Source organism: Drosophila bipectinata, chromosome 2R (genome assembly GCF_030179905.1).
Source record: "Drosophila bipectinata strain 14024-0381.07 chromosome 2R, DbipHiC1v2, whole genome shotgun sequence".
Lineage (NCBI taxonomy): Eukaryota > Metazoa > Arthropoda > Insecta > Diptera > Drosophilidae > Drosophila > Drosophila bipectinata.
The window spans coordinates 23413619-23440432 of record NC_091737.1 but is presented as its reverse complement, the minus strand read 5'-3'; the positions used below and the strand labels follow the sequence as shown (position 1 = coordinate 23440432).

Here is a 26814-nt window from a genome sequence, read left to right as displayed (position 1 = left end):
CAGGAGGGTTAACCGGCCGAAATCCTGGCTGATTGACAGGGGGTTGGCCTGGCCGGTCCGGCCAGTCATTATAATCGCTCGCTAATTGACTCTAATAGACTTGGTTCCATCACATGGCCCCCGGGGGGTTGCTTGGTTGGTTCCTCTGACCTCCCCAAACCCCTACCTGCCAAACAAATCGCATTCAAAAAGGTTTTCAACAGATTTTTAAATGACGGCTTAGGCATTTCTTCAATACAGATATGTGAGTAGTATAAGCCGCTTGAAGAAATAGTGTTTCAAGGACCGACCCAAGGCATTATGCGTGAAAAGTGTTCATTAGGAAATTGCCCACAAATTAGTACAAATAATGCGAGCATTTAACAATTTAAATAAGCTATTTTCCACACCAACCTAGAACCCAGCAACCCGAACAAATCCCGAGTCCCACACACACACTCGAGCTTATCCCCTCGACCTTTCACCTTTTCACATGTCCTTAGTCCTGCGCTCACACACGTGAGCCATGATAATTATGCGCCTGATTTACCTCCATTGAGTATTGAATGTGCCAAGCATACTTTCACTAAACAAATGACAATTTCACACTGCTTTTTCACGCATTGTTGTCCAAGGGTTTAGCACCGTCTCTATGGACCATTCATTTCCCAATGTCGCTCTGTTATTTCAAGTGCCGCGCACTTGAATTTTCGGTCATGTCCTTGAAACTGTTCATGCAGAAAGCGACAGAAAAAAAAACAATACCCGTAATCCACAGAAGACTGCTGTGAAAAAATGGCACCGTTCATCGAAATATGAATTCATGGATGTTGACAGCGATCAAACAAAGGACTCGGTCCTGGCCACGCCTCATCGGAGTCGCTTTTTGTGCCTCTGCCCTCTGCCCTCCGCCTAGGAAATGGCCGAGGAAATTCACATTTAATATAATCGCGGGGAAATGCGAAAAGTGCAAAGAAAATTGCTTTCAATTTCCCGCCATAGAAAGAGCACGCAAAAAAAAAAAGCTGAATTGAAAATGAAATTAATTTGGCAAAGGGCCACAGCAAGAGAGAGAGTGCTGCTCAAACTTTGCAATTTGCGGCGCGTTTCCGGTTCCGGTCGATTTAGCGTCAATGAGGCTCCTCCGGAGACTGTCTCCTTGTGACTGCCTGTGCCTGTGTCTGTGTGGGTGGATAGCTAAGGACTTGGCTTGTCTCCACGGTTGGTAAGGAAAGCACCAATTGTCATCCATTTCTTTTGATCTGTCACAGTCGCTCCGTGCACAACAATTTTATTTCCATTTTCCTCTTTCGCCCACATTTATATTTTATTTTATTTGATTTTTTTTTTTTTTTTGTTGCGACTGCGACTGCGAACACCGAAACGATTAGCAGCCACTTTGAGCAGTTAAGAGCCTCATTGAGTTTATTAAATCAGGCGTAATAATTGGCAGACATACACAATAAAGAGCAAAGAATAGACATCGAGAAATCAAAAGTATTGAAAATCGAAACCGATTCCCAGGACAGTGGCAGGCAGTGCCAGCGTTGTCAGATCGTATTTCGGCACATTTCAATAAAAACACTTTTTGGCTCATCAGGAAATCAGGAAAATTATTGGCTATTCACCAGAGGCTTCTCAGCAATGGCAGACCTGAATGACTATGGCCGACATCGTCAAACCATCGTCGACATAGCCGATGAGTTAGGTGGGTAACTTTATATTATTTATATTATTTAAATTATTTATTATTTTAAGTTACTAATAAAGGTAAAAATATGGTAAAAAGCGATCTACAATTAGAAGACCAGCCTTGTCTGGTTGCTATAGATAACCTATAATCAAACTATATTTATCCCATATTCTCCTAATATCTTCCAGAACAAACTCATCTGGCACGCGTCCCCCAAGTTCTTAAAAAGTTGGAACAAATTCGTCAGCCCGAGGACGAAATGCGACTGAAGGCTGAAGGTACGCGGCTGAGTAAAAAATATGACTCTGGTGTCTAGGAACTAAATCAACCAAAAATTTTCACGTCACAAACATAACGAGCGACACCTGCCAAGGTGTTGGCCTGACAATTAATAACTGAACTTTTCACATTCACGTGCTCGAACAAAGCAAACAAAGCCATTTGAAGCCAAAAAGGAAAAGGATAAAGGCGACAGGACCGGCAGCCTTTGCCGGCACGCAAGGCGGGCTGTGGAGGGTTCGGTTCTAAAACACAAACAAATTGTGACAAAGTTGCGGAAATTTAATTAAAATCAAATACAACTAAAACTCGCCCCGTCACTGCTTTCTGGCTAACACACATAGGTATATAGCTGGCTGGGTGGGAAAAGGGGTAGCGAATTGGCAGTCAGGTGTGACCCGTAGTTTCTAACACGCTCGCATTTTGGGACTGCCGCTAGTTTTCCGCGTCGTTTAATAAACAAAATGTAAACAAAGTTTAACAGCAATGACACACATGCCTCTCCCTCTGTTCCTCCCCCTCGAGTCCTATTCTCCTTTGGGCCATTGTTGAAGGTATTGCCTTTTTATTAATATAATTTATGAGCCTGTGGTCGTGAACAAACGCGAGCAAGGTGGAAATGCAAACATACCATGCCCAGCAGCTGCTTAATTTCACAGCACATACATTTGATTAACTTAATTTAATAGTATTTCTTCCTGTTTCTAGCTCATTTTGATATATTTGTTTGTTTATTTAATTTATTATTATAGATATGAGCCATGCTCTTTGTTAGCATCTAAAAAAGGTTTGTGTATTTTTAGCATTTCATTAAGAAGTCATACCTCAGATATGTCCTATTTATATTTTATTTCTCATAAATGGAAACATGTTATTAGATTTATAAGAGAAGCTATGACATTTTTCCTTAAACTTTTTTTTACTTGGCTAAAATCTTAACTTTTCATACCCTTTTTAGTGAATATCTTAACTATTTCGTAACCGATCGAAAAACAGAATACCATTTACGAATCAGGGAACTAATCTGCTTTTAGTTGCGTAAAAATGGAGCAAAAATAGGAAACTAAAAATTTGACCCAATTTTTGGTCAAAATCATGATGGTACCCCTTGAAAAAATATCGAAAAATGGTTCAAAATTTTTGTTGCCATGTTTTGATTTAAAAGGATTCTCCTGAAAGTTCTGAGATAGCGAAGGTATAACATTTTTGAATCTGTCAAGTATTGGCCGAGTTATAAACACTTTTCCGTAAAAAATCTTTAAACAACTCGAACCCTTTTTTATGTTCTTTTATTCATTTTTTTTTTTATTTTGGCGATGGATTACAAAAGTGTAAGGTGTTTAACAATAATTTAAGCCTTTGTTTTTCAAAGCTATTGGTTCAATTAAATATTTTTTTAAAGAGTTTCTTTTATAGGCTTTACATTTTCTCTACAAAACAAAAATGGAGTTTTTATTCCTTCTTGATTATCAACGAATCTCCCAAAACACTATTCACTACATCAAAACAATCTACGGTAGCAAACCATTGGCTAATGAGCAGACAATTGACTGGCCAGCCAAAAAGGACGAAGCCAGCTGCCTGTTATTCAGGACATATATATTTACCTGAAACCCACTGGCCAAGGACCTCATCAAGTAAATCAGGCATGAAACCATTATGGCTAAAATCTGTAAACAAAAACCACGGGGCCACTGCTCTTTCTTTAATCACAGCCAACAGATATGAAGGATACGGGACGAAGGACTCAGGGCGATAGAGAGGCTAAGGATCAGCTGTTGGCGACGATCATCGAACGATAAAATTAGGCACAGCTTAGCCACATTTTCAAAGTCAGAACAGGCAGGCAAACAGGCCAGGACACTCCAGAATGTCCTTTGCCTTGTCTAAGGAGCTGAGAAATCTCAGCTGGAGAGGATCGGCTCGGGGCAGTCGGCTCGCTTTGAAATACTTAGCTGGAGCCGAGGCAGTAGCAATTGACACAAAAGTATCGTGTTTCCCAATTGTCGCCAGGACTCCTACTTACTGAATATCCTGTCGGAAATGGCCTTCGTTGGCAATCGCTTGTTGCGGTGTGTTGGCAATTTAGTATTATTTGTGCGATCGGAAAATCCAAGGACACCCGATACTTCTTAAATAAGTATGTCTGCTCAAGTGGTCACAAATTACAGTAATTATCAAGCGCCCCTCTGCTACCTTTTGTGTGGCAGTCGCCACAAAATGGCGCTCATTAGGGCGCTTCCCTTGGTCCTGATTCCGCCCACCCAATCGACAGCCCACCATGGGAAGCCAGCCAGACAATCCGCGTAATTATTTCGCTGACAACTTTTGATGAATTAAATGCGAAATAAATTTTTAAGTGTGCATAACGAGCGCTGCAGTTCAGTTGCTCTTCATGCCACAAATGAAATGAAAATATACTGCGGTAAACAGAGCCGGACGCAGGAGGCGGGCCTCGTCCTGGCAAGTCCTGGGAATCTTTCTTGAGCGTCTGTTGAGCGGATTTAACTTGTTTAATTACCGCTGTATTCAGTTGGCCCACAGTATTCAGTTCATCAACTGTCGTTCATTACGCCGCATAATTTACACGAGGGAAAAAATAATTAATAAATATTTATAATAAGTCTTTAATAAAATATTAAAATAAATACATTGACCAATAAGAGCTGCTTCCATTGAAAGTGAAATTAAAACTTCAATAATTCCCTTAAATACATTTCATTAAACGGGTATTCTGGAAAAAGGATTAATTTTTTCCTCTGTAAACTTTTTCAGTTTCGTGACGACTTGAAAATGTTGGCAGTTTTTCAAGTGCACCACCATCGCCACCACCCACCGCCTTAAATCTCATTCACTTGCTCTTGTTTTTGCGTAACTGTTACCATTTTAATGCGCTCGAGTGTCGAGGACGAAATTGATTTTCGTTACCCATTGTGTTGGGCACTCTGAAGAGCATTTGGCTCATAAAAATTTTGTTCGAACACACAACCAGGCACACACAAACACATCGAGAAGGTGGAATTGCACTGAGCCAACTGCAAATATCGTTGAGGCAAGCGGGAAAGACGAAGGCGGTACTCGTCACTCAATTTCATAGAGCCACAAATACGAAACTCAAAGGGCCACTTGATAAATTTCATATATTTATAGCCCGCAGAGTGACGCGCTGAATTTGCACACTGAATGAAATTCCACGAGCACACACACACAGACACACAGGGAGAGGGTCTTGCCTCTAAAGGAGCAGGCACACAAGCACACAAGGACATTTTGGATGTCCCGAAATGTAGATGGGCGGCTTACCCCAACCCTGATGCCTCCAGCCCACACTGACGGCCCTCCTTCTATGAGCAGCTTGGCCAAACACTTGCACAAATAAAAGATCTACTTCAACTTATTGAATTTTCGTTGATAGAAACAAGATGAAAAAAGTTTGGGATTCTATTAAATATGGGATACACTTTCGTGGGTGAAAAAAAGGATAAAATTATAGGAGTTTTATTTTTGACATATTGTTTCATTTCCTACCCATCTTCCCAAAATCTTAACCACAAAACTAAAACAATATAAATAATTGACCAAATTATAGTAATATTAACCAACCCCTACCTTAGTAAGCGTATAACAGGTCCTTCCATTCGAAGGATATCTTTTGGTTCTATACCTTTTACACAAAGAACGGCCACAAAAGGCAATTGCATATGAGTTTTATGAGAGCTTCCTTTGACAAAACAGGACTGGGCTGGCTGGAAGGCGGACCTCCTCCTGGAGCGTCCTTTTCACTGTGACAAATCCGTTAAGTCGCGCATTTTATTCATTATTATTACTTTGCCTGTATTTGTGCAGGGAATTTGGCTGTGACCTCGCCCATTTATACTTAAATATGTATACCCCCTTCCCATTCCAAATCGTAAGTGTAATCAAATTCCAACCCGAATCGGAGCACACATCCACTGACTGAGTGAGTGAGCAGGAACTTGACGGCGATTTATTATTAAATTTGAGGCCATTGCACATACAACGCCGAGGATATCCTGCCGAGAGCCCGAATGCTGTGCGAAATTATTAAAAAGTAATTATGGCACAAATTACGAGATATCAATATAGCATTTAGCTCTGCATGCGGCCCACTACAAAAGGACTCACCCTGTTCCCTGGGCAGCTACCACCACTTGAATTTTGGTGCAAATCCTTTGGCTCAAAACATCCTTTAGAATTGCATTTCCTCGACGTCTGTCTGCTTGTATCCTCGACACAATGCTATAGATTCTTGTTGGTCCTTTGTTCTATTTTTCTTGTCGACTTTTTCGGCTCCTTGGCCGTCTCCTCACTTCACATATTAGGCAACATTTCCTGAGCTCCGCAAATTTGACATAATATCGAGATTATTATACGATTTGAACTCTCCGCCTTTGGCCTTTAGGGGTAGGTCGTCGGTAGTCAGTCAGTCGACTGCTTTGGATTCCCAGCCGAAGATCATTTTCATTTGACTCCGGCCACGGAAAGGTCGAGCTGAGTTTGTACACAATCAATTGTAGCATTTGAGCAATTTATAATGAGACTTTGTAGGACCATAAGCCCTACTTAAGGTACAAACTTTTCAACAATTATTTTGTAGTGCATTCACGAGAGGAAGAGAATGTTGTAGAACTAAAAAACTGCCTAATGGAAACAGCTGAAGAGATTAATTTTGGAATTGCAGTCAATAAAATAGGAGGATAATAGTCTAAATGAGGATCTTCCTGAAATGTTTTGCCATCTTCAGACTTCGAGATCAAAATTAATTGAGTCTAGGAACTCTAGGGAGTTTTAAGATAAATAGTAAAAAACAATTAACAATAGCTCCAATAAAATATATAAAAAAAACTTATCATTTTATTCTAAAGATGATAAGTTCTGTATATTAAAAATTATTCCAACCTATCCTTTACAAAAATTATCAATCATTATCCTCTATAAAGTATCTTAAAGGTTCAAAACAATAAAAAATAATCAGAAACAGGGTTTTCTAAACCAACCAAACTTGTATTACCTTGTTTTTAGGTTCTATTAGGGAATATTTAAGATCCACCAAATTTCTAAACAATTAGGACCTTAAATTTCCTCATCATCACCTTAATTAATATTTATACGCCATGGCTTATATGACAATACCCCCCAAAATTTATAAAATACTTTAGTTTTTCTTTCATTTGATTTATTTTTCATCGACATGTTCTCCTTAGTAGATAGTCTAACATTAAGTGTTTATTTCTAATAGCTCGAAGATATTTTACAGATAGATTATTATTCGGGTGTTACAACTACGTTAACTTTGGCCAAAGACAAAGCATCCAGATCCAATATATAACTAGGCGGCTATATCTACAGCATATGTACATAACGAAGTCGTGGTGGCATTCAGTCCTCGCCCTTGGTGACCACGGAGACGGGTGTGGAAGCGTTGCTGCTGGCTCCGGTGGCGCTGCTCGGCGACTGGGCGGCCGTCGAGGTGAGCATCAGGCCGCCCGAGATCAGGGTGGTGGCACCGCCTCCGGAGGGCGAGACCGCATGCGGCGGGGGGTGCTGATGGGTCACCAGTTTGGGGCTCTCGCGGGGACTGCTGTTGCTGCAGGGCGGGCTCACTTGGCTCACCTGGTGGAGCGAGAGATTCTGCGGATATCCGGCCGCCGCCGCTGCTGCCGCGGCCGCTGCTGCAGAGCCACTGGCTGCCGCCGCCGCTGCCACAGCTCCCGCTCCAAAGATCCCGTTCAGATTGCTCAGACCCATGTACTGGGAGAGCAGGGTGTGGAAGTTGGGCAGCTTGTAGTGAGGCGCCATCAGCTGCTGCGGCAGCAGACCGGCGGCAGCGGCTGCCGCGGGATTGAAGTGCTGGTGGAGGGCGAAGTGCGGGGGCCAGAACTCGGTGGGCAGGGCGCCGGGGTGTCCGGGCAGGCCGTGGGGCGGCAGGGGAATGCCCAGCGGAAACTCCGGAAGACCTGAAACGAACAAAAGGGATGGTTGTGGGTGATTCGGGGTTGATGACAAGCGGCATAATTCCTAATTATGTTGCACACGTAATTTGGCAATTTGTGGACGAATCAAATGCGTATCAGTGGGTGGGTGGTTGGGCTGTGGTGCAGGGGTAGGACACTCACCTTGGTCGGGCAGGAGGTAGCCAGCCTTGTCCTGATTCATAAACTTCTCACGTTTGCGCCATTTGGCCCGACGGTTCTGGAACCACACCTGCAAGTGCACAGAAAGATGGAACTTTAGAGTTGCTGTTTTGCGAATGCAAATTGTGATACCCCTTAAAAAAAGGGGGGTTACAATGTGATAATTATAGGTATACTATTTTTATAATTAAACCAGAGGGTTAGGAAGTAGTTATGATCTATAGAGCGCTGACAATGCTAGGAAGGAAGGAATAAATTATAAAAAATCAGGCTTAATTCCCTCTTCTATTAATTTGTGGATTTCTTGATTTAAATATTAATATAGGGTATCCTGTTGTACAAACTTTATCCACAAAAACCAACTACTTTCCAAGAGTCTTATAATTGCTTTGACTTTGACCAAAACTCGAACAATTCGGCAATCTATCAATCTGTCAGTCCAAAAACTTGTGTCCTTCGGTGGCTTCTTCTGGGCCTCTAGTCTCGCATGTCTGAGCCGAAAGGATATGGGCTGAGTGGAAGGGTTAGCAGGAGGACGGGGAGACCAAATACAATGGCATCCAATCGGAAGTGTTCTACTCTGATTTGCAATGCTCTCAGCAGTCTGTCTTTGTCTGCCTCCTGGCTGCCAAAAGGGTGTCTTATGCATTTTTCGACACTTGCTTGGGGTTGACTGGACTCCAGACCTCCGGCATCCTCCATCCTCCCACTGCTGCACCCCACAAAATAGGCGTTGGCTGCACACACATTTCCGCTCCGAGGATGGGAAAGGACGAAGGATTTTCAATCTGAGGAGAATCTCTGGCATTTGATGCGAAAATTAATTGTTTGTAAATTGAAATCACTTGACAACTGGCTGTAAGGTGGCTGTACTCCGGGCCAGAGTCCGAGACAAAAGAGTAGTCGTCTCCGCAATTATAGACACCCTGTGTTTTAGATGCCACAGCCCCCTATCCCCTTTCAGGGCTTTGCAACAATGGGTGCAGTTGAGCGAGTAGTAAATTAGCAACGATTTCCTTGCTATAATTGCTGCCAATTATTGTCCTGTGTCCTGTGTGTGTCTCTCTGATGGGACGACCCATGTTGTGGGCTTTTTAATTGTCAGTTGGTAGCAATTATAATGCGAACAACTTAAACCACTGTGCCGGAGCAGCGAGGCAGTAAAAGTTGAATTGCGGATATCCGTTCAGCATTTATCACACATGTGCGATCAAAACGAGAGAAAAACTGTCGCCAGATCGCAAAAAATGGGTTGAACTTAAAGACTAGACTCTTCTCAGTTTTGTAAAAAATTTAATTTGGCTTCGTGAGTTCAATCCATGGCTACTCCTTTTTTTTTATTGGAGTGACCCCACCATGTGCTCGCAAATCCCAAAATAATTGCCCACTCATCGACCCCAAACCAGGCGGGGATTAAGCTTCAGATACTTTGTATCCATCGCCGAAAAAAAATGTTACAAAAATTGTGGTGCAAAACGGACAGCTCTAAATATGTTACTATTGAAGTACCCCCCTAAACTCTCTGCATATGCGAATCAATGACCAATTACAGTTAATCTGCTAACAGATACGCGGATGACAGGATGCGAGGATGTGAGTGCCAGGTTGCGAGGATGTGAGCATGCGAGGATGCGGATGACGACCGTGAAGCGGACAATTTGTATGCAGAGTCGGTAATCCCTCTGTGAGTGCTTAGGTCAAGTTGTTTTACATTCGCTTTATTTTTTGTGCCCCGACTGTGATTGCGATACTTTCATTCCCCCCCTCGGCATGCGAGCATATAGTAACGAAATTGAGCGAATCGCTCAATCAAAAGTGAAGTGTTTGAAAGCATTCTCAACCGAGATCAAATTGTGTTCAGAGTCGGGGCGAAAGGACACCCTAATTACATGTGTAGTCGACTGTGTATATGGTGTGCGTCCATGCCGCGTGTCCTGCAGCCGGCAGACAGCCACCCAAAGACACTTTAATTGTTTACCCAAAAGTAGAGTTAATAAAAATACCAACACCATGTGAGCGCGGCCAATTTAATCATTTGGAAAATCACAATATCTAATGTCCTTTCAGCCAACCCCTAAAAATCCGGCAACCCCCTGACTATATCTAAGCGTGTTTGTATACAAAGTGGGGTTTAAGTGTTTCAAAGGATATTTACAAATTGGGTTCGGTGATTGTTTCAGGGGCTTATCCATCAAGTTCCCAGACTCAAAAATCGGAATAATTTGTTTTGGTTTGCTTGTTGTCGACCAGTTAAGTTTGAAGATTAAAAATCTATAGAGCTTAAAACTGTAATAAATATTTTCTGATCCATATTATGAACAATATTACTCTTTCAATATAAGCTTCTCTAACAAGTAAGTACTCATAAGTATCGTGTATCTATTGTCGAGTCATACAACATATTTAATCAAAGGATATTTAGCGCCTGGTCTAATTCAGAAATAATTGCCTAAATCGTTATAGATTTCAATTACCTGGACGCGTGCTTCGCTCAAATCCAAGCGCATGGCCAGATCCTCCCTTGTGAACACATCGGGGTACTGGGTCTTCTCGAAGGCCCGCTCCAACTGATGCAATTGAAACGTTGTAAATGTTGTGCGAGATCTGGAAAATCAAAGGCCGATGGTTAGATGCTTGTTGCGAGCTGGCGATAAGGGCCGAGGCAAGTACCCTTTGTTTGGATGTTTTTTAATAGCGCGACAATGGGTAAATACGATTTGATCTGGTAAGCGGATTGTCGCTGGAAACTCACCTCCGAACTTTGCGCGGCCTCTCCATGTCGCTGAGATCATGGCCATTGTTCAGGCTGGAGGACAGCTCGTCATCATTATCCACATCCAGTCCTCCGTCCGTGTTCGTCGGCGAGTCCTCGCGCTTGGCCTGGACCTGCAACTGCTGCTGTTGCTGGTGCGGGTGTTGCTGCTGCGGCATTTGGAGGTTGCTGGTGCCATTGGTGTTGCCACCGCTGCTGTGGAGGTGATGGATGTGGTGCTGATGGGCGTGGTGGGGATGCGTAATCAACACTTCGCTGGGCGTGTCTGCGGGATGGAGAATATGCGAGGGGAAAAGTTAAACAATTTCAAATTGAACTCGAGGACCCGCGAACAAAAAGTTTTTCGTTTGACTTTGAAAATCAAAAGCTGAGCGGCTTTCAGCGGCAGCTGCTGTCGCTGCTCGATGCGAATTGAAATTCATTCAATTGTATCTGAAGTAGTTATATCCTGAATTTTAACCCTCCTTTTTTTCTAAAGCAAAGTCTCACTCGAAAGCTACGCAAATTGATTTGGCAATCAATAACAAATAAATAAATATAAAGCCAGAAAAAGTTTTCCCCCTCGCCCAGCCGGGCATTTATAAATTCAAACATATATCCTTTCACACGGCCCCGGGCGAATCGAGTACTGAGATTTTTGAAAACCGGAGAACGTAGAACGTGTAATCAAACTTTAATGAACCTCAAATTAATCAGATTCACAATGGCACCAGGACACCAGGACACGTCTGCGCCCAGCAGGACGCCTTCTCTGGATGTATCCTTATCGTATTTCGTAACATTTATGCAGCCTGTTGTGGCGAAAAGGTAATTTCCAGCTAGCATCAAATTACGCGCCAGCCATCGAGAACGAGGCTCACAGGATGCAGTATCCTGCGGTGCGCACGCCGCTCGTTGTCGCCAAATTGCGACCTGAGATTGGGCCAATGGGTGCCCTGCCTGAATGCCGCGTCCTGGCTGGCAATTTTAGATCCTGCTCCCAGGCTTCGCACACCCAAAAGAACTTCCAATCTAATTAGGGGTCTAATGGCGCAATTGCTTTTCATCCTCACTCCCGGCCTCTCCTTAAACGCGTCACATCCGGCCAGATTTGTTTTGATACACTGATACACTTTTTTTTATTCTTTAGACGATCCTTGGGCGAACAGCCTCCTGCAGCTCGACCACGCCCCCAAACAAGAGTTTCTACAAGCTAACAACACCTCCCCTATTGTCGTGATATGTTTCCTTTTTTTATCCTGGGTGGAGCACGAGGCTCATGTTTGCCGTAAAGTTTCTGTCTCTCCCACACTAACTACCATAAAATGTCCTTTCCGAGCAATTTGCATATGATATGGCAGATAGGACAGGACAACTTCGATGGGTGTCTTGTTATGGGTATTCAAATAAATCTTTTTGATGTGGTCAACTGTTTTGGACGGAGCATGAAGTTTGATAATGAAGCTTTACTTTGGGTGGGTTTTTAGAGTGTGTTTGGACAATTTATTCCTCACGAAATTAAGCTAAGCTTAAGTTTAATTTAGAGAAGTATAGTTTATAGATAGCTATGAGATTTATGGCTTGAGTAAACCATAAAGCCATATTTACTTCAATTTTCTTTGAGTTTTTAATTTAATTTCAATTTTGAAACAATTCTAAGATGAATTAAGTTGAAAAGAGGCTCATGAAGATTGATTTGCAAGACTGTATCCTTATCTCTTGAAGTGTTTTAAAGAATCTTATTTTTACTTTTAATGAGAATTTCAAACATTTAATTTTGAACTATTACATCTTTAAACTTAAGCCTAGAAATATCCTACATAAACCATTGATTTCATATATCATATTTAAATATAATTAAACATACTTTAATGACATTACATGTCATGTTTGTCACCTACATTTTAAAAATGTAATAGTTTATTTTATAATGAATAAAAATGAGTTAAGCAATTGATATCCATTAGACCCCCTATGGTATAGGCAGAAAATGGTTGAAAAGATCTTGTCGAAGAAGAATCCCCGTCGGCATATGTAAAAATTTCGAAAAAAAAACCTTAAAAACAAAAATAAAATCCCCAAATGTAGACTTACCACTGCGTTTGATCTGGTGCTGATTCCCCAGGATCTGATCGATGCTATAGACGGCACGGGGGCGAGATACGGGGCTCTCCTGTACGGGGGCGGGACGCATGGCTGGCGGCATGATGGGATGATGCTGGTGGTGCTGTGTGGTTGTTGTGGTCATCATAGCTCCACCAAGAGCTATAGTTTATGGCACTTGTTTTCGATTTGTCTTTAATATTCTAATCTTATTTTTCCGTTTTAATTGAATTTATATTTTTAATGTAGATCAAGCTTTGAAACTTTTATTTTATTATTTGATTATTGTCACTGAATTAGATATGTTGCGAACGATAGCACGCACCGAGAATGACTTAGTTAATTGTGTTTGACGACAAATCGATTTGATTTAATTCTCACAGCCACTGCGACGAGCTGGAAGCTATGTGTGCGCTGTAATCAGGAAGCGAGTGGTGCGAGTAACGCTCGGGACGATCAACAACCACCGACTGAGCTCGTCTCCTGCGGAACCGTACCATTAAATACGTCCAACGATTGTTGGCTGCTCCTGCCAAAGGTTGTTGCTGTTGCTGCCGCTGTTGTTGTTGTTGTTGCAAGTGTATGGCAGGAACGAAATGGGCGAGGCTGAGCTGACATGCTCACTGTTCCCAATCCTTCGTTTGGGCCCATGTCCTGCCGCTAGGCCGTCTCGCTTGCTCTCACTTTCGCCCTCCCTGTCTGTCTAGGGGTGGCAGCCGTATCTGTGTCTCTGTATTGCAGGTAGCTTTTGTTAAGGGGTGTTGGCTCTGCTCTCTCTGGGACTCTCCCTCTCGCTTTTCCTCTGCTGCCCTCCCTTTCGCTCGTCGTGCCTCTCTTTCCATCTCTCCATCGCCCCATTATCCCGATATCGTCCCATGGCCCTAACTAGTTTGTTTCATTAATTTTATTTATTTCACAAATTTGTTGCTTGTTAAAAACTATCTGTGTATCTCATGGATACTGCATCTCCCTCCCGAAACGCCCCTGTTCATCTCTCTCCCTCTATGGTATAGCATCCCTCCCCTGGCTCGGGCTCATCCGCAAATCACAAAACAGGTTGTACCACTGGCGCGGTGCCTACCTGAATCCTGCCATGTCGGCCATTTGCATGGACATCGTTTATTAGTTCCGCTTCCATTTCGGCGATGGATTAATCGCCAGGATTCGGGCCGCAGCGGCTTGAGAATGTGCCCTTGGTTTCATTGAACAATCCAAACGATCAATGAATCCCTTTACTTAGCAGGGAGTTTCGCCGGATCGGGGCCGTAAGTTCATTGATTAAACTGATCTCGTTCCACAGGATCTATCCAGGGGGATATTTTTAGTAATCTTCTAGAGAAAACAGGTACAGTACGGATCTCAGTATCATAAATTGTTTTTTATTTTACAATCCATATTGGTATTAAAGTTTAAATCAATTGCATAACTACATAAAACGAAACCTAATCTATTATAATCTATTATTATATTTTTAACATTTCTAATTATAGAATAATTTAAAGAAAATAAGTTGAATTTTAACTATTAGATCTAACATATTATAGATTCCCTTAGTACCAATACCTATATTTTCTTAAAATAAAGAAAATAATCTATTTTCTTAACATAACTCTCAAACTTTTAAACCCTAAACCTTGGTTTTCTGATTTTCTGAGAGTCTTTACATGAGTATTATAGGACCTATATCTTAGGAGTATAAATTATTTAGTAATTTCAAAAATAGATCATTTTAAAATTAAGATATATGCTTCGTTAAGCATTCATATAAAAACGTAGATGTTAAATAATTTATTTTCAAAATGTATACCATAAGAGAAAAACTTAAAAAAATTATAGATCAATAATTTTTAGACTGTTTTTCTTAACTTATAAATATAACTCATAATAATACTATCTTCCTTAACCATTCGATAACTATTATTTTTACAAATATACAAACTACAACCTAAAACAACATTGCAAATGATTTTAACCTTGAATAAATGATACCTGACGGGCCCTAGGATTTGTGCTGAGCAACTGCTTAGGCCAGGCTATATCCCCAAAGCTCTGCCACAGGCCCTGGTTGCATAACACAAAAGAAAGGCAAACGTGGCTAAAAGTGGTCACCGAAACAACAAAACGCATAATGCCCATAGTGTCTGAGCTGAAACGCCGCTTACAATGCTGACAAAACGCAGCAGCGGATTTATGTTCTCTAATTTGTCGAAACTTACACAATTCCTTTGTGCCCCGAACCCAAACAAAGCCAAAGATCGTGGCACCTTTTAGCCAAAATGCATTGGCCGAGAACGAACACGTTATTTCCCGTGAATTGTGAACAAGTAGCCAGGACAAAGCTGCCGCTGACCGTGCTCATTAATGTGCCAGATGTATGACGCCACAGGACACACAGGACTCGCAGGACCCAGGCTGCCGAATAGAGGCCAAGACGTCGGCTTAGCGCCCGTCTAAGCCAAGGCGCTTAATCATATTTTCATAGGACGCTTTCCTATGCAGATTTCATTCAGAAATCCGATTTTGTGTTCGTTTAATTTAGAGCTGCGGCTAGGAGGGCAGCTGAGGACTAAGGACTCTTTTCTGGGGTACCTGCTCGGATCTGTTAGAGCGTAATCTATGATCTAATGTAGAATGCATAATACCGTTGAAATTTGTGCAGCATCATCGGCGCACTTAGCCATAATCGTGGCCTCATTAGTCTGGCTAACAAGCTGGAGGAGGGCTGGCCTGGGGGGGTTTCTGGTTCGGTAATTGTCGATACCCGATCTCTGATATAGCCCAGGATAGGCCCTAATTTATCCAGGGGCCAACTGATTAAAGTACTTCGATATGCGATCATTAAATGATTAATCTTTTAGTGGTTTTTATGAGTTATATTTTTAGTTTAAATAAATTATCATACTATCTTTATTGTTTATCTAATTATTCATTGTTTAAAATCTTAAATACAATATAAATTTTAATTCCTAATGAAAAAACTTGATTTTAATACTACTGTTTCCCTGGAAAACCCTATTGTTCTATTGCACTCTTGAACACTTTCAACTAATTTAGCCAAAGGAGCTCTGTAAGCACCACCCCCAGACCCCAGCAGAGGGCTGATACTGATACCGAAAGCCATTTAGGCCAAGTGTGAAATGACAAATTGAATCAAAGTCAAACTCAAACTCATTGAAGGCTACACTTCATTGTAATTTCTAAATTAGCACATCAATTGAGGCAGGCGGCCTGTGGGTGGGTGGTTGTTGTAAAACGGGGTGGAGGACACGACGGAGTCCTCGGAGAGCTCGGCTAGGAAATTTCTCCAGCGAATGGCTCTCTCTCTCTCCCTCTCTCCGAGGGGGGTTTCTCTCGGGACATGCGCGTTGGAGGTGAAACCTCATTGGATGTCCCAACAGTTCACTCACACACACCGCGGTCCCAAGCCAACGAGGTCATTATCGTGTTACCCCCAACCCAACTATCAGCCACCCACTTGGCCACCCCCGCCCCGCCGCTGCTGCTGCGTGTAAACACATTGTGGCAATTCTCCCTGGTGCCATGACTGTGTTCACCTTTTAATAAGGTTAACTGCAACGACGACAACAACCCACAAACACCCACTTTCCACAATAGAGCCACCAGGCGGAAAAGGTGCGGGAGGGGGTGGATAGCTCGGGGTGGTGCCGTGACGGCGGTGGGGCAGATGCTGTTGGCAACATTTTTCTTAACCATTAAATCTAATATATCAAAGTAATAAAATGAATTTCGTTCGTTGTGTGGGTGCGTGCGAGTGTGTTAGTGACTGTGGGCGGGGTAAGTATCCAGCAGATGGCAAGTATCTGATGGATACGTGTGTGCGTTCGTCCTTACCCTCCACGTAATCCAACTAAAAAGTTTTCGTCTACTTACAGTCTGCCTGCCATTGTCTACCGGATATTCTTGTGAACAGGAGCGGGAATGGGTTAGAGGTGAGCTGATAGCTTTTCTTATGACTGGGATATTTAATTTTGAGTTCTAACCCACTGAGTGGGTGGCGAGTGGGCTAGTGGGCGGATGGGTTGGGTGCATGGCTGCCACTGACAACATTTTTGAGCGGTTTTCTGAAAGAGGCAGGAAAAGCCGATTGACTTTTTAAATCATTTGGGGAAGGGGAGATGGAGAAGGGCATGATGTACTCTGATGATACCTTATCGAATAATTTTGGGTATAAGGAGGGAAGTAGTAGTATTTTGGTACCTAAGAACCTATCTTTCAAATTCTTCTCAAAACGCAGCCCCCATAAGTGTATCCTTTGAATCCCATTCAGTTTCCCATCTTTTTATCGAGTTTATTAAAACTTGAGGCTTCTGAAATTCGCATAACCCAAGTTAAATCGTTTTCCAAACTCCTCGGGCGAGTTCGCAATTGCTCTCGCAAAATGTAATATGCGGCAGCAAATGAGCAACTTCTGAGGTTGGCTAGCAACCGCAAACCGGGCCAAAACACACACCACCCACACCAAGAGGTCGGAGATACTGATACTGAACTGCGAGTACTGGGGGGCCGTGTCGGCCACATTCACGTAGCCAGGCGCTTGAATTATCCAATATCCTTGACTGTTTGTGGACGTAATCAAACAACTGTGACTGGAGACGGGCCAAGGCTTGTTTGACATTTAGTTCCATAATCTAATATAGCGGTGGGAGGAGGCCAACTGATTGAGAAATGCGGAAGGACCCAGGCCGCATACAAATATCCCGGGTAAAGTTTTGTATCTAAACATTTTTGTGCCCAGCATTATTGGCCACGTTTATTAAGTCCCGGGGCGAAAAGAATGGGTTAGTCGGAAGAAAAAGGAGTATTTTCAACGGAACAGGAACAGGACATCCAGGTTTTATTTTTTAGCCAGCGGAAGAGCCGCCTTCAGGCACACTTTTCCAGATCCTTGGCGATAAGCCCATAGTATTCCTAGTATGGAAAACACTTATCTGCGAATTGGTCTACATATGCCAGATTAGTGGTAAATTGACACTCACTTCGGGCCAAATTAAAGCACATATGAAAGGACCATGCATGGTCGTACTTCTGGCAAATTTCTCGTCAAGATAAGCGGCTAAGGATGTGGACTAGAAGGCTCCTTTTCAGCCACCCTGGCCAGGAGGCTGGCTGCTCACTTCAAACGGCTCGGGGCCGACAAAAGTGTTTTCCCAATAATTATGCGGCTCGGCTTCTGTTCTATTGGCATTCTGCGGTGCAGATTTGGCCACCTTCTTTTCACCTTCGGAGATGGGCAATCACATGTGGTCCATCGTCCTGTTTCCCATGTCCTGTGTGTGTGTGTGGGATGAAGGAAATTCATTGGAAATTACCTGTCACATTGTTGTGCACTTGAATTACATAAAAATTGGTCGCACGAACAATGGTCGAGTGGCTACCGTTTTTGGCCAGCCCAGAAGGACACAACAGAGGGATAATGCCCACATATCCATCCATATGCAGGACAATATGCAAAACTGTAGCCAAACAAACAAATAAGCCGACAAAAGTCTGACAACTGCCAAGTGGCTCTGTATCTGGCTTTGGCCCTGCCTGGGAATCTCGAATCCAGAATCCTGCATCTGAATCCGAATCCGAGTCTCAATCTCGGGCGACAATACAATAAGGCGCTTGATATGTGTACGCATGGGCGTTACCGGGGGGGCGGGGGCTGGCCAAACAACAATTGTAATCACACACCTTTTGTGACCGAGTGTGTGCCCAAGAAAAACCCTCGAAAACGTTTCCTCTGTTTCGAGTGTGAATAAAAAAAGGGAAAAAATAAGTTTTTAGCAGTTTTATGGCTAGATTGGCAAATGAGGAACAATTGAGACTCGAATGGTTGGAAATGAAAGGCTGATGAAGGCTCATCAGGACATCTGCATATTGCCTGTCGATTCTCGAAAAACCCCCCCACCCTACCCTACCATCCTTTCGGCCCATTCGTTTTTTTTATGAGAGCCGAAAGTGGCAGAGAGTGTGGTGTGGAAACTTGTTCAAAAATTTCATTAAAAACGGTTTTCATTTGTTATTGTTGCTCGGCCCCAGCCTTGCAGCAAATGGAAGCGTAATAAAATAAAAAGTGCAGCCTACGAGGACTCCTCCAGACCACGCCCCCACCGCCATTCACTCATACTCACGGAAATGTAACACACAATTGGCAGCCCAAAAAATGGCGAAAAAAAAGTATTTTTTAATATCTCATGCAAAATTGCATTCAATTGCCTCTGTATGGGTGAGGGCTCCCCATTTGCATCTGTATGCGAGAGTTAGTGTGTGTGTGTGAGTTTGCATAAGTGCTGTAAATTTCCTTATTTGCCCAACCCCACACACACATACATCTAGACATCATCGTCAGGATTCCATGCAAAAACTTGCATACAATTTTAACTCAAACAAAAACGTTGCAGAAATGAAATTTGTTACATTTTTTGTTTTGTTTATTTATAACAATTGTGTTTAAAAGCGCTTAAATTTCGCCCATCATGTGCAAATAAGTCACGCCCACCACATATCCAGCCACCCACTTACCACTTTTCCTCCAACCACTTGGCCAAGTGCAATTTCTCGTTAGCCAAAAATTTTTTTTTGGTTCCATTTTGGGGGATTTTGGCCCCGTGGTTGGAGGCCTTTGTTTGAGTTCGTTTTTTGGGCAAAAAAGGACAGCGGCTGGGAACAAAATGAAAACTAAATGCAATAAACGTTTGCGCCTAAAAGCTGCAACAAAAAATCAACGCCCAGAGATTAGCTCATATGCAGATTCGTATCGGGAATGCCCAGTTGGCTAGTTGACGGTTTTCCCGCCAGATATTGCCTTGTGAATGAGAATTAAGATTTATAATATATAGTTGATATATTTAATATATAAATATATTTTTCCATAAGTATATATAATATATATATATATATATACATGCATATATTATATACATTAACTGCGGCAGTTTTACTTTATGTTAAAGTCATGTGAAGTGTTACAAGGGTAAATAGTTATTATATTAAAACTAGTTACCTTTGGCTACATATAATCAATACTATTTATAAGCTATATTTTTATATATATATATTTTCTGAAGAAAATTAAATTATTATAAACTCAAATACCTAGAACCTAGAATCTAGAAAACAGATTTGGCATAACAGATCCATAGTTCACAACTTCTCTGTTTACTGAATTGATTTTTATTTAATATTTCAATGTATAATGCATGTATAATTCCAAATAATTCCCTTTTTTATAGTTTTTTAGTTACCTAATAGATTTAACTAAATTATAACTATTTTTAATATAAATAATCTTTCTCTAAAGGTATCTATCACCTTCTAAAATTTGGCATCACTGGGACGTCTAGTATGAGTGGCCAGAAACCCTTTCCGAATGTAGCATTCTGGCCCAAAACACCACCCCCAAATGGTGGGCCCCACCCATGGGGCATTGTTTTTTCGCTGTTGCCAGTTTAGCGTTCATTTAATCTTTATCTGACTGCAGCTGTTGCTGTTTTTTCTTTGTTCTGCATTTAGCTGAGCCGCAATTTTGCGTTGCACACACATTTGTGCGTTGTCTTTTACTTTTTGTGGCCTTTTGCTCCAACTGAATTGTAATGAAAATTTTTGGATCTCGTTTTTTTGACTTTCCAGACTCCAAAGCCCAAATACAAAACAAAAAAAAAATAACAAGGATCGACAAATAAAAGGGAAAAGGCATCAGAACGAGAACCAAAAATCGAAACGTTGAAAATTTCATTTCAACGCAATTTGCCAGTAATTGTCTGGAAACGTGTGGTTGGTTGGACCATTGGCCCCCAGAGTGTGATGGTGGATGGGTCCTTAATGCGGGGGATGGTAGTTTTATGGTCGTCCCGCTGTTTGTTTTAACTTTGTTATTGGCCGTTTGGCGGCCATGGACAGGTTCATTAAGGTTCTTTAACAAAAAGAGGCCAACTGGAATCTATTCGCAGTTCAAAGGACATGTCAATGAAAATTGCAAAAAACTATTCTCTGAATATTTGATTGGCTCTAACAATATTTATTCAGCGATTTTTATTCGTCCATCTTGATGAATTCAATATCGCTTAAATCATCAAAAGATTTATAAAAAAAATCATTGCTTTCTGTAAACATTTTATGCATCAACGACGATATCTTTAGCAGGATATTCCAGGAGCAAGGCCTCACTCCTTGGATTCACAAATATCGCTTAAATTGCAAAAAATAACATGACCGCGGGCCACGCAACCAAAAAAAGGGCATCCAAAAGGGGGGAATTCCTCATTTTTTGTATGGCTTTCGGATGACAGATCCTTACTTAGCCAAACCTCACGGCCAGGACCCGGCTACAGTGTCTGCCGTCTATATTGACACAACATGCCAATTTTGTGTGTGGCAGGTGGCGGGCGGCCGACGCGTCGTGTCCTGCGGCTTTGTGGGTGTCACAAGAGCGCCAAGGACCAGCAAAGGATACGGGTCGACAGCCGAAAAGAGCAAGGGATTGGATTGGATTTGAAGAAGGATCCGGGAGCAGTTAGCATTGCTGTATCAACTGACAAAATAATTAATTTTATTCGCATTTTTTCTGGGTCCGAATTAGCGACAGTGCGTTTCGGTAAGATAAGGTTTTGTGATTTATTATAAAGAATATGATAGAAGTACCGGGTATAGCTACTAGATTTTTCTGCTATTTGTTTAGCATTTTTTGGACAGTTTCTGTATAGGACTATTAACACCTTATAGTACGAAAACGCACTGTCCTTAATGGCTGAGAAAAGAATCTAAAAAAGGTGAATGGGAATTGCAGCTCCTGCCTGGCATACGTAATTAAATGCGCCTTACGCAATGTGCCAAGACGTAAGAAAGCAAAAAAAAAAAAAGGAAAAGCCAAAAACGTAAGGGGAAAAGAAATGAAAGTTAAATAGAAGGGCCCGTTAAAATGGTGGGCGTGCCTCGGTTCGGCTAACACGCCCACTGGCAGACGCTTTTTCAGCTTTTCTGTGTAATTAGTTTTTCCCCTCCAAACCAGAAACCAGAAAGAAAGAAGCGAAAAAGTTTCCTCTACGATTCCTAACGTATTTTATTGAATTTTCTTTTCATTTGTTTGTTGATTTTTGGGATTTGGCCCATTTCGTATGCACAGCGGATAGACGGAGGGGGCTTGGTGGGTGGTGGTGGTACAGATGGGTGGCTAGGAGGCTGTCATTGAGACAAATCCTTGTTGACATAGCTTGTTGTTGTTGCTGCTGCTGCTGGTGCTGCTGCCGGTGCCACTGCCGGTCCTTGGACTTTTCGTTTTGCCAATAAATTACTTTGTAATCAAGTGAATTCAAGTGGCAACCTACAAAACGAAACCAAAAACCGAATTAAATGAATTCCTCTGATCAGGAAATGTTGCATTTGGCTTGCCAACTGAAGGCAGTAATGGGCTCAAGTATAGTAGATTAGATATTATAGTAAATAATATTATACAGTACAGAAAAGTATAGTATAGTAAGAAAAAGGATACAAGCCTCCTTTTTTTTAAAAAAAGCTGAATACATTACCAATATCGATAACAAAGCATTAACTGAGGAAAAGCCTTTCCTTTTTCCAAAGTTTGCTGACTGCATTAGTCGAGGACGTTGTGCCATAATGGATTTGCTTTTTGAATACAGAAAATAAATCCTTTACAAGTATATTGAAGGAATAAAAAAATGCAAGCAAATCTTCATATTCGTGTGAACAGTGCTAACAATATATATTGTATATATAAACTAAATACATATAAAAACACTGATCTACCATCCAACCCTTTAGTCTTAAAACTTAATTTATTTTTCAAAGATTTCTGAAAACGTATAATTACTTGATAAAGTTATGAAAACTTTTGCAATGAATCGGCTGAGGCCAAAGAATCTCAGGATGAGAATCAGAACTAACTAATCTGTCAGCGACAGATGCGGGTGCAATGATAAAATTTAAAATTGCCCTGCTAGCATCGCAATTACCCTCAAATAAAAAGGCACAAGGATATGCTAAAGGACCTCCTGCAGCGCAGAGGAGAGCTTGCTAGAGGAGAGCGGCGCAAGGAAGTCGATTCCTGCTTTTAATGAAATAAAATAAAGGCTGCTTAGCCGAGAAAGAGAAATATTAAAAAAGGAAGGTATATAACATTTTAAAATAAAAATGAAAATAAAGTATTAGTTATAGGATAAGTAAGACTATGCTTTATTTATTAAGTTTCAGAAAAATCTATTAAAAACATAGATCGTCTTACTTTCTTTCTCTCTGTGTAAAAAGCAAAGAGAATGAGAAACTCAAGCAGCAGCGGGTAGCCAGCAGAATCAGCCACAAGGACAAAAGCCGGTTGACATTATGGCATTGTTATAGGATGACCCCATCTCCACCCCTGGTCCTCCCCCGATTTCTGTGTGCTGTTGATATTATATTACATTTTATAAATTACATTTTATGCGCAAGCAAAGTTGATTTGCCTTTCTCTGGCTACACTTCACTTGCATGCAGGACAAGTTGACATTTATTGTTGCTGTGGCCTGTGCATTAGCCGCCGTCAGAGTCCTTGCCCTGCCTTTAGCTTTGACTTCAATTGCGCAACGGAAATGCATTAAGAAATTCATTCCAAAACCCTGCTCAGCTCAACCCAGCTCACTCCCACCCACATTGCATAATGCCCCATTGCATTATTGTTTCCAACAGCCAATGTCCTTCAGGTACATTGAACCAATAATCAGCAAACTGGGAAGCATAGTTGAGGGTTCAGGAATGAGGAAGTGCCTTTCCCATTTTGTTGGAGAGGTGAAAAGGAATCCATTTCCCAATGCCAATTTGCCGCCCAGACTAATGCAATGTCTAGCCAATAGATTCTGGTTTTATTTTAATTCATAAATAGGTTTCAGCTTTGTATTTGGTTTGGGTTATACTATATCATACCAAAAGAAAGAGTATTCCCATCAATCTCTATAACCTTGTCAACCGTTCATGGTCGTACTACCTGTCTAATAATAATAGTATCAAAAAACATTTAGCTGCCATTGAAAGTATCCAAACTCGTACTCGTATTTTCCACCGGAAAGACAGCCTGCCAGCCCCTTTTTTTGGAGCGTTTACATAAATTTTCCCTCTTTTTGCGTGCGTATTTTTATGACAAGTAATCCGCTTTCACAGCAATTGATGTCAGGGGAAAATCGTCACAAAATGAATGTTAATACCCAACAACGCGACAATTGATTCAACCTGATGTGATATCCCGTCATTATTATCGAGTTTGCCACCCAACCTGCCGCCTCCTGCCGCCCTTTACTTGTATATATTATTAAACATTTTATTTGATGTTGAGTGAGCTGATAAGGCTAATGAATATGCATTCGGTCTCATCCTGGAACTGGCTTGCCTGGCATGGCTTGGCCTGGGCCAGCGAAATATCATTATGATTTTATTTACATTTTGCTTTAATAAAAGTCAACCCGCTGGCTCGCCTTATCGATATGCCGATGACTGTTTGATTTCGTATTAAATTAGTGTCGTAAACAGGAACAACTGCTTCGGTTCACACGGAGGCCAGTGTTCAGGGACCATGGAGTGAGAACTCGTTATCAATGAAATATTTACAATGTGGTATTAACAATTTATTAAACAATTTTATGGTGTTATCGCTGGTTGGTGCCGGATTACGTATACGCCCCATACTACCAACCATTGGCCTACAGTGAGGACACTCTCCACTTGTAATGTAATTTCCTTTCTGAATTTCCGTCGACTCTCGAATCCCCAAAGAGCCGCAAATTGTGGGTAATTTTATTTATTTAACGCAGCAGTTTGCCTTGTTGCCTTATTCCCTGCATTATTGCATCATTGCGTGGACAGTTCATTTCCGTGGTGGGACACACACTCGCAACATCAGTGGCACTTTCCACTTCTGACAGTGGCAGTTGCATTTGCAGTGGCACGGCAGTTTGCGGTTGCCATTGTTCGCGTTAATCCGTCCGATTGCCGGCTTTCGATTTTCGAAATCGGGCTTATTCACAAATCTTTATTAACAGGAAATTTAATTTAAGAGAGAGCTTCCATTGATTTATATTTCATATTGTTAAAAAAGGATATTTCTTGATTGGGCTTATATAAAAAGCCCTATACAAATCTATATCTTGTTCTATGAACTATACCCGATCTTTAAAAGAAAATATATGTCAAATAGAGCTAATTTTTTTGCTATCCATGCTCTCTGTTATTTTTAAATCCCTAAAAGTATGACTTAAAAATTGCCAAAAGCGAAAAAGAGAAAAAACACAGCTTTATAGAGGCATACCTGCATCCACTTTCCCATATCCTTCGCCGACACTTTTCACTCATTTTCCACATTGTCCCAATTCAGCTCGAAGCGAAATTGGCTTCAATTATGCGACATAATTATGAAATTGCAAAATTGCGAAAGTAAGTAGCTGCCGTTGCTTTTCGCTTTAGCCAAATGTAATTGCGGCAATTTGCAGTTGCAGGGTGGCTGGTTATCCAGCTCCCCCATCCCAGCTGGCTAATAACGTTTATTAAAACCACAACAACATTGCTGGGGACTCGGTAAGTCCTTCTCCGAAGCTCTCCCAAAGCGCCCCTCCCTCCTTCAGATCCTGCCGTCATTAACAATAAGCGGAAAACAGAGAAAATTATGGATAGAGGGGGGAATCCCATGGCTCGACGTTGTGCAAATTATGCAAATCCTTGTGAAGCACATTAATGCGCACAATGACAATTAATCGCAGCAAATTAAAATGATGACAATATGCTGGATATCCCCCTCTTCATGGCAAACGAAACAAGAAGTTAAATTTAAATTATTATTATTTATGACTAAACCGGTGGAGGCGGATAATTCACATTGTGCGCTCCGTTCAGCCGCCCTGTGTCCCGCTCGATCTGTTCCTCCCGTCGCTCCTCGTGGCGTCCATCCAGGCCCACGCCCAGTCGCTCTATGAACTTGGCCGACCGGAAACCGTTTTTCTGCAAGTGCCGGAAATGGTTCAGATATTGGGGATCTCTTGGTGATGGCGCCACTTACCTCGTAGTACAAGGCTCGAGCCTTTTTGGCCGCCTCAGGATCAAAGTTCCACTGGGTCGTCTCGTGTAGGATGGGCTCTCCCGCCACATTGTTCTGCAGGGTTTCGGTGATAAAGCGCAGGATGAAGCCATCGGTGGGTTGGCTAGCTTGGAGCAGGATGACCAGCAGCTTTATTTACGAGGGGTATTGAAGGAAGGGTCGTTATTAATCGTGTTATTAATATTTCAATAAAAGCACGGAAAGAACTATTTATTTTTTTTATTTTTGATTTTTTATTTTAAATGACCTAATCTCTTTTCCTTTATTAGCCGGGTATGCTGTTTTATCTCTTTTTCAGACAAATTCCAATAATGCCTCCATGGGAAAGTATTTATTACTAATACGCCCCGTGAAACACACAATTGCACAATTTGTCTTTTCTCTTATTTTTATGCACACTTTTCCTTAATAATGTTATTCATGGCTTATTTACTTTACTTTAAACACATTTCGGTGCACTTACAGCGCCCATAAAGACAAATCTCAGGTGCAACATTGTGTCGGATTGGAGCTGTTATTTTTTAGGCTGAAGCGCCACCCGTGCGAGTCACTGGACCATTGATCACTGAAGACTACGAATCGCAGAAATCGTGTAGTTGCATAAAACCCAGCCAAGCGCCAACTCAAAAAATATTGAAAATAAAAATCAACGACTCGAACAACAAAAAAACAATATAATGGCAGGTCGAACCCACTTTGAGAAGTTACAAAGAGCGAAGAGCCTAAAATTTGAGAGAGTGGGAAATCTAAAAGATACAATATGGCTTACAAATATTAA

The 26814-nt window shown here is 41.7% G+C and overlaps 3 protein-coding genes across 3 annotated transcripts; 1 reads left to right on the top strand and 2 right to left on the bottom strand.

The window, feature by feature from the left end:
- Positions 1 to 1512: 1512 nt before the first annotated feature.
- On the top strand, positions 1513 to 2259 carry LOC108123062 (uncharacterized). The gene is made up of 2 exons (XM_017237966.3): positions 1513 to 1687; positions 1861 to 2259. Exons 1-2 carry the CDS (start codon positions 1624 to 1626, stop codon positions 1986 to 1988), a joined length of 192 nt encoding a protein of 63 aa, XP_017093455.1. The 5' UTR covers positions 1513 to 1623; the 3' UTR covers positions 1989 to 2259.
- A 4905-nt stretch (positions 2260 to 7164) lies between these two features.
- Positions 7165 to 13309, bottom strand: hbn (aristaless related homeobox homeobrain). Its single transcript, XM_017237895.3, has 5 exons — positions 12953 to 13309; positions 10859 to 11144; positions 10581 to 10710; positions 8089 to 8176; positions 7165 to 7929 (listed from the first exon to the last, which is right to left on the bottom strand). The coding sequence occupies exons 1-5, from the start codon at positions 13107 to 13109 to the stop codon at positions 7352 to 7354; spliced, it is 1239 nt and encodes a 412-aa protein (XP_017093384.2). The 5' UTR covers positions 13110 to 13309; the 3' UTR covers positions 7165 to 7351.
- Positions 13310 to 25789: 12480 nt separating this feature from the next.
- Positions 25790 to 26651, bottom strand: LOC108123046 (uncharacterized). The gene is made up of 3 exons (XM_017237949.3): positions 26500 to 26651; positions 25998 to 26165; positions 25790 to 25939 (listed from the first exon to the last, which is right to left on the bottom strand). Exons 1-3 carry the CDS (start codon positions 26530 to 26532, stop codon positions 25790 to 25792), a joined length of 351 nt encoding a protein of 116 aa, XP_017093438.2. The 5' UTR covers positions 26533 to 26651.
- Positions 26652 to 26814: the final 163 nt, after the last annotated feature.